The sequence below is a fragment of the Diplotaxodon limnothrissa genome, linkage group LG15 (assembly GCF_057381915.1).
Source record: "Diplotaxodon limnothrissa isolate DT_005_m linkage group LG15, D_limnothrissa_male_GT1.1, whole genome shotgun sequence".
NCBI lineage: Eukaryota > Metazoa > Chordata > Actinopteri > Cichliformes > Cichlidae > Diplotaxodon > Diplotaxodon limnothrissa.
The window spans coordinates 16,800,352-16,808,064 of NC_140610.1; the positions used below are offsets into that span (position 1 = coordinate 16,800,352).

A 7,713-nucleotide genomic window follows, 5' to 3' on the forward strand; every position below is an offset into this window, starting at 1 on the left:
GTTGAAAGCAGGGCATTCAAAGTTAAGTGCCAGTTCTGACGAGCGTGCACTCTCCACAACTACCATGGATTTGGGTTTCCGAATGCAACACGTTTTACGTTCTTACAATAAAAAATGTTATTGTAATGGTATTTTTTTTTACATTTGTACAATATAATTATCACGTTCGTACAATATAATATTTATATTGTACGAACGTGATAATTATATTGTACGAACGTGATAATTATGTATATTGTAATAACGTGATATTATGTTGTTCAAACGTGAAAAGTATATTGTACAAACATGATAGTATATTGTACAAACAGGAAAAGTATCTTGTTAGAACAATAAACCTTTCACGTTATAACGTGATACACTTGTATTTTTCTTTTGCCTGGGTGGCAGCTCTACGCTTCCGTAGAATACAAATACAAATACTATATACAACTGAGTAAAAATACAACGATGACAGAAAGGATTATTGCACTTGGTATTATTGCATATGTATGGATGTGTGTGCTTGATCAGTTAAAGTCTTTATTATGAGCAACAATCAAATCTATATTAAAAAATAAAACCAGATCAAATATTGAAGTTTGCCTGATTCTGTCAAGGCCCTGTCCATAAATACACGTGTACTTTAGTAAACTTAGCCTTTTATTTTTCTTTTAGTTTGCCATCCACACAAAACCTCCATGCATGCTGAAGACTTTTTTGACAGCAGACTGTGCACTACAGTTAGATTGTGGATGGATACAGACTTCTGGCCAACATTTCACTGCCATTGGGGTTATATCACCACATGTTCCTTTGAAATGCTTTTGACAGCATTTCACATCACTTTCAGCATTTTTGTGTGGATGGAGGAATATATGAAAATGAAAACAAAAAACAAAACAAAAAAGTTTTAAAAAATTCTCATGTATGAGTAGATCCAGGCCTGAAGTCTGTTCACTGCCCCCATGGGTACCATGGGTCATTAAGATATTTGCAGTCAATTTTACCAGGTGAAAGAAGCAGCTTTACCAAAAACCTACCACCGATTGCTTTGGTCACCGGCAGAATGTTTCTATACTTCGCATAAAGTTTGCATCTTACACTAGTAGCCACTCAGATCTATAGTGAGGGCAAATGTGTTCACATAATAGTTGGCACGTTGAGCCTGGAGGTTGCTGGCAGTCTCTCAATTCAACTGGTTGCAAAAAAAAGGTCCTTGTGTTTGCTTTGGTTGCTAGCAGAATGGTGCAATGGCCTGTACTGAAGACGCTCACTTGTCTGCAAACCCTTGCCAGCTACTCTCCAAGCAGTAGTGCAACTATGGTGCGACACAAACTGGAAACATAGACTGATGCCTTCAAAGTAAGAGTTCTGAAAAGTGTTGGTTTCAGCAGTAATGCAGAGCTTTTAAACTGTATTTGAACAATCATGGTTTGCATTGCAGAATAGTTGACAAGTGTTTGCAGACAAGTCAGTGTCTTTCATACAGACTACAGGCCACTGCACCATTCTGCTAGCAATCAAAGCAAATGCAAGTGCAAGGAGCTTTTTGGTGCAGCATCCTCTCTGCAGACCTTTTCATCTAGAGACTGCCAGCAACCCATATGGAAAAGAAATAGTAAAAACTTATATGTGACTACTCATGAAAGTGGCCACTTTCATGAGTAAATAATATAAGGCTTACATGATTTACTCATGAAAGTGGCCACTTTTTCATTACTTTCATACATTGTTTTAGTAAGTATCCAAAACATACAAGTTTCATTATATAATTTTTCAAGGGATCTTATATCTGTTTTCACTCTTATATGCTTTTCATACAAGTTTCACACAAGACAGATACAAATAGGGATGGGTACCGGTGTCCGGTGCCATGATGGCACCGGTTCTGACATAAACGGTAGTAACCAGACCGAAAAGCAGCGCACATTTCGGTGCTTTATTTCGGCGCTTTTTTTTTCCTGAGCTGTGATACACTTCTAGCCAATCATTTTACGTTTCCCAGGATAGTAGGCGGGGCCAGGTACGTACGTTCAGTTAGAGCAGAGCTACAGATTAAAAATGTCCAAGGCGAAGCGGTCAAAAGTCTGGTTGTACTTCACAGCAAAATATGCAAACTCAGCAGCAACAAGTGCTTTAAGCTGATACTGTGATATTGTCAAAGGAGGTAACACCTCGAATCCGATGAAACACCTGGCGACGCATAGCGTTTTTTTTAAAAGCCGAGAAATGTGCCGTATTTGATAGCTTGCTGCGAGACCTCACACTGTGCACGTTGGGTGGGTTGCCAATTATCGGACCCAGAGCAACATCCCCCAAAAACCCGAAGAATAGAGTCCTGGCCCCTAGCCCTGCCAGTGTAGCAGAAATGATGAGGATATTGATGCAGCAGCAGCCGTTCTTCTCTGCGTGAGTCGCTTAATGTTGTTCGAGTGTAATTTACGTTGAGTAGGCTAACCACGTTATTACATTAATGCATGTAAGGTGAACTAGCAAACATCATCATAGCTACATGCGGCTGTCTTCTTGTTTGATGGCAGATACTCCCTTCACCCTGGCCAAAAAGGCTAAAATGACCAAAGAAAAAGTGGGAAACAGTTAAACATGAGAGGTTTTTGGACAAAGTTTGTGTTTTTTTTCCATTGTTTAACCACTGCTTCCAGCCAAGAGTGATACCATATATAGGGGTGTCAAATTATCGCGTTAATTGCGATTAATTAATTACAATGCTATTTAGCGCGTTATGTTTTTTAATCTCGTTAATCTAATTTTTAATCTCTTGACGTCATTGATTTTGTATGAGAGTTGCTATGTTATAAAATCCGTTTTTATGTGCTGGGCTCCTTGTGCTTGACTTGTTGGGGGTGGAGTCACGTCGTGAGGTCAAGGTGAGAAGTGGTGATTAGCTTACAGTGTGGATATGGAGGCGCATCTGAGAGTTGTTGGCCCAATGAACGGGAAATTTGTATTTCATAAACGCCCCGACGGCACCATTGACAAAGGTAAAGTGGTCTGCCTAGAGTGTAAGAAGGAGTTTGCTTACCACCGAAGCAGCTCAAGTTTGGCCTATCACCTCAACGCAAAGCACCCAGCCGCGAGTGCAGCAACAGCTAGCAGTGAAGACGTTAGCAATATAGCAAGCCAGAGCAAAGCTTTTCGCCAAACAAAACTAGAGAATACCCCTCGTATGAGCAAGTCTGCGACCGACAGGCTGACTAATGTTATTGCCAAGTGGATAGCGATGAACTGTAGGCCGATAAATATAGTAGAGGACGAAGGATTGACAGAGGTGTTGCAAATTGCGTCCAATGACCCGTCATACAAGCCGCCGTGCAGGACTACAGTAACGACCAAAATCAGCAAAATGTACGACGGCGAAAAGAAAAACAAACTTGAGATTTTGGCGGAGGATTCTCCCAACTGTGTTGCTATAACCGGAGATCACTGGACCTCAGCTGGCAACCACAGCTATTTTGGGGTGACTGGACACTTTATTGATAGTGAGTGGAACCTCAACTCATTTGCACTGACCGTCATGAGAACAGAAACCAGGCACTTTGCTGATAAATGCGCCGAACAGTTCCTCAAGGTAGCAAATGACTGGGGTATTGAAAACAAGATATCCACCATTGGCACAGACAGCGCAGCAAACATGCTGGCTGCTATGAGAGCACTTCCATATGAGCACATCGCCTGCAATGCTCACATTCTCCAGAGGACCATCACGGTATGTCTCGATAGCAGTGGTTTTGTCGGTGTACTGGCAAAGTGCCGCAAGATTGTTGGTCATTTTAAACAAAGCCCTGCGAGTACCACAGAACTTAACCAACAACAAGTAGCACTCGGAAAGAAGAGCGATCAACTTATACAGGATGTACCCACCAGGTGGAACTCGACTCTCGCAATGGTCTCACGCCTCCTATGTAACCGAGAGGCTGTCCAGGCTACGTTGGACCAACAGAACCACAGGTTGGTCTTGCCAACCGAAGCTGAGTGGGCGAAACTGCAGAGGCTGGAGCTCCTGCTTGAACCATGCAAGTAAGTTCAAATAAACACCTTCCCATTTTAATTATATAAACTACTGTTACATGTGTAAAATCAAAATTAATGAACATAACAAGGAACTTTTAAGGACAATTAAATTGGAAATCAGTTACACTTTGATTTAAATGAATCCAGCTAGGTTTATTTAGCAAACCTCTCCACCTCTGCAGGTATGTGACAGAGCTGCTGGGTGGTGAGGCCTACGTCTCTTGCTCTGTAGTGCTGCCTGCTTTTCGCCATCTGTACCGTGTCATGGACATTACTGATGATGATCCTGCCTACGTGGTGAAGTTCAAGAATGCCTTCCAGAAGGATCTGGCAGCACGACGAGCTAATGGCAACGAGATATGGTTCGAGGTGGCCACAGCATTGGATCCACGGTTTAAGGATTTGAAATGTCTTCCAAGAGAAAAGAGGGAACAGGTAGGACAATAAGGTTAAGCTGGACTAATGAGTCCAATTCATTATCAAATCAAACTTTTATTTATTATATGGAACACAAAGTTCTTTACAAGATTAAATAAAATAAAAAAAAAAGCACTTAGTTTTAATCACAATCATTCATTCATTCATTCAGGTGTGGACCATTCTGGAGAATATGCTCCAGGCAGCAGAGCCCAGAAGAGCAGATAGTCTCCAGCCCTCCACAGAGGATGATGGACCAGCTCAGAAGAAGAGGAGGAGCGAACTCCTTCTGGGGTCTGACTCTGACTCAGAAGATGGAATTGAGTCTGGAGAGCTGCAGCGCTACAGAGCAGAACCCAGCATCAGTATTGATGACTGTCCCCTGCAGTGGTGGTATGCTCACTCAGGAGTCTATGAAAAGCTGTCAGTCCTAGCACAAAAGTACCTGGCCTCCCCAGCTACCTCTGTACCCTGTGAGAGACTCTTTAGCCTTGCAGGCCACATAGTGCAAAAGAAAAGGGCAGCCTTGCTTCCAGAAAATGTTACCAGGCTGGTGTGTCTTAGCGACTGGCTGAGGAAGAAGAAATGAGACACATGTGGTCAGCATAGCTGCTGTGTCATTTGTAGCCTACTAGAATAGATTGCTTGATGTTCAGCACTTTTTTTTGTGATGGAAGAATACTTTGATGTGCTAACTTGCAGCACTGCAATGTCAGTTTTATTTTTCATTATCTGAAGCAGAGGAATTTCAGTGCTGTATTGCTCAGAAAAGAGCAACTCTGATGTGCTAACTTGCAGCACTTAATTTATTTGATTTTATTTGTATTTATTTTTCCACTTATTTTACAAAAGAATACAACAGTATGTAAATGGTTGCATCTGTTTAACGTTTGTTAAACAATAAATGACTTTATAAAGTCACTTTCTTTGTTATATCAGTCTTTTGGTCTGCCACAATAAGTTGAGGGCTTTCCTCAGCTATTTTTAGGTGAGATTAAAAAAGAGATTAATTAGATCAATTAATTAAAAATCATAATTAATTAATCTCTATTTTTTTTTAATCTCTTGACAGCACTAACCATATATGCCCCATAGCTGCAGAAAAGGCTAACATTGTTATCTTTTTACAAAAAAAACAAAAAAAAACAGCTGAACATGAGAGGTTTTTGGACAAAGTTTGTTTTCTCCATTCTTTAAGCACCGGTTTGAGCACCGTTTGAGCACCGGCACCGTTTCAAAAGTACCGATTTGGCACCGGTATCGGATAAAACCTAAACGATACCCATCCCTAGATACAAACTTTATAAGATTTATATATATCTTTTCCATATGGGAACCTCCAGCCTCGATTTACCAAATATTAAGAGAACACATTTTCCCCTCTTTTAGACCTGTGTGAAACAGACTAACCTCAGTGTTAGTCTCATGTTTTATCATTTGACATTGGTAGTAGTTTCAGAAAATAAGCTACTGTTAGTTGCTTATTCCTGCTAAGTTATGGTTGCAGTAATATAGTCCTCAGCAGTTTACCCGGAAAACAAATACTTTCAGAAGGCATGTTTATGCTCTTTGTGTGTGCATTTTTGCAGAAGTGTAAGGAGCTGGACTGTGTGAACACAAGAGGAATCTTGCGTGTGCTAATGCATGCTGGATGACAAAAAAATCTTCTAGAAGAATATGCAGAGGAAAAAAAATCTGTTGATAGTAGCTTTGGCTGTGTGTGTGGTGTGTAGGTGTGTGTATGTGTGTGTGTAGGTGTTTGTGTGCGTGTGTGTGTGTGTGGTGTGTAGGTGCAGGCTTCTTTTTTCTTTGCAAGTTGAAATGCCAACGCCTCTTTTCACTCTTACTGATTCCCTTATAATTAATCAGCCATGCAATTATACTGCAGAATAGAGAAAGAGAGAGAGAGAACAAGAGAAGGGGGGGAGCACGATAGGGTGAGAGAGGGAGAGAGAGACACAGGGAGTATGGAAAGAGAGAGCATGAAAACTTCTATTGTGGTTGAGCAGGAGGGAGAAAAAAGAAAGTGATGAGGGGAGAGAGAAACGTAGAAAGAAAGGGTTTTTCATGAAAGGTGATAATAAGGAGCCCTTAAAAGAACAAATGAAAATGTCATTTCTCCACCATCACCCCCCCTGTTCCACCCTCCCCCTTGTCCTGTGGAGGGATAATGAGGGGGGAAAGGGAGAAAGTGAGGGAGAATGAGTGTTTCTCAACATGAGACCTTTTGTCGAAACATCTCCACACTCCTTTCCTCCCTTGGCTTTTCTCTCTTTTCCTTGTACCCTGACATCTTTCCTCCTCCACCTACCTTTTGTTGCCATCTCCCCCTCACCACCCTTTTCCCTTTGCTGGGTGTGATTATTTTCCCGATAAGGACGTGTCTTCCACCACCCACGCCAACCCCTCTAAACTCACTTTCTTCTTCTTCTTATGCCTGCACTCTATTATACTGGACATTAATTCCAGGTTGTTATCAAACCGAAAGATTTGGATTGGGCCACAGCTGAGTCTCTGTCCTTCTTTTCAACCAATAGAAAGGTCAGTTATTATGGTAATAGGACACAGTTTGATATTAGAGCTGCTCTTTTTGTTCTAGACAAGTTTCATTACTCTGGAGGAGCTCTCATTACAAAGAACAACGCCTCACTCTGACTCTCTTTTGTCGAGAGGATAATACACGAGGCGGGTGAATGTAGAACACTCTCTGCTCACTGTAAATAAGCTCCTGAGGTGCCCTTGAGCAAGGCAATTAACATTTGACTCCCTCTGCTGTTTTAAAGCGCAGGACATTTTGGAAAGCGATATAAATTATAATTTTGCATATGGCAACAATTTAAAACGCCCTCGCGCCGGAACGTTCGCAAAATAAGAATTTACCTTCAGTTCGATTTGCTTTATTCAGAGCCTGCATTCAGCGGAATATCAAAGCAGCTCAGCGTTACTTCATCTTCACAAACACGTCTTTTGCACAGTAGACACTTGACATTCAAGTGTCAGAGCTGTGCTTTTAGCGCCGCTCTCGATAAGGGAGTCCACTGTTTGGTGCTGCCTCACCTGCCTTTGAGGCCATTTCACATTTTAAGCCACAACTACTGAGAAATCACTCATTTGCAGTGAAAGGTGAGCGCAGACCCGTGGGCAGCCTGGCAAGCAGGGCAAGAAACTGACTCCTTCTCATGGAAACTGCTGTGAAACCACAGGTGAATTGTGTTGAGCTTTTTGAGGCCATCTGCGCACAACGCTGAGCTTGACCAATGACATGTCAGCCCCGATCGCTCT

General features: G+C 41.8%; 1 protein-coding gene across 1 annotated transcript; it reads left to right on the forward strand.

Moving 5' to 3' along the window:
* Nucleotides 1-2,680: 2,680 nt before the first annotated feature.
* On the forward strand, nt 2,681-5,051 carry LOC146617334 (E3 SUMO-protein ligase ZBED1-like). Its single transcript, XM_085372377.1, has 3 exons — nt 2,681-4,020; nt 4,197-4,449; nt 4,604-5,051. The coding sequence occupies exons 1-3, from the start codon at nt 2,903-2,905 to the stop codon at nt 5,018-5,020; spliced, it is 1,788 nt and encodes a 595-aa protein (XP_085228503.1). The 5' UTR covers nt 2,681-2,902; the 3' UTR covers nt 5,021-5,051.
* Nucleotides 5,052-7,713: the final 2,662 nt, after the last annotated feature.

What these genes read in the sequence shown, in the direction of transcription:
- LOC146617334 (XM_085372377.1), top strand. Translation starts at nt 2,903, where the DNA reads ATGGAGGCGCATCTGAGAGTTGTTGGCCCAATGAACGGGAAATTTGTA. An exon ending in CTCCTGCTTGAACCATGCAA is followed by an intron (nt 4,021 to 4,196) that starts GTAAGTTCAAAT and finishes CCACCTCTGCAG; the next exon opens with GTATGTGACAGAGCTGCTGG. An exon ending in CAAGAGAAAAGAGGGAACAG is followed by an intron (nt 4,450 to 4,603) that starts GTAGGACAATAA and finishes TCATTCATTCAG; the next exon opens with GTGTGGACCATTCTGGAGAA.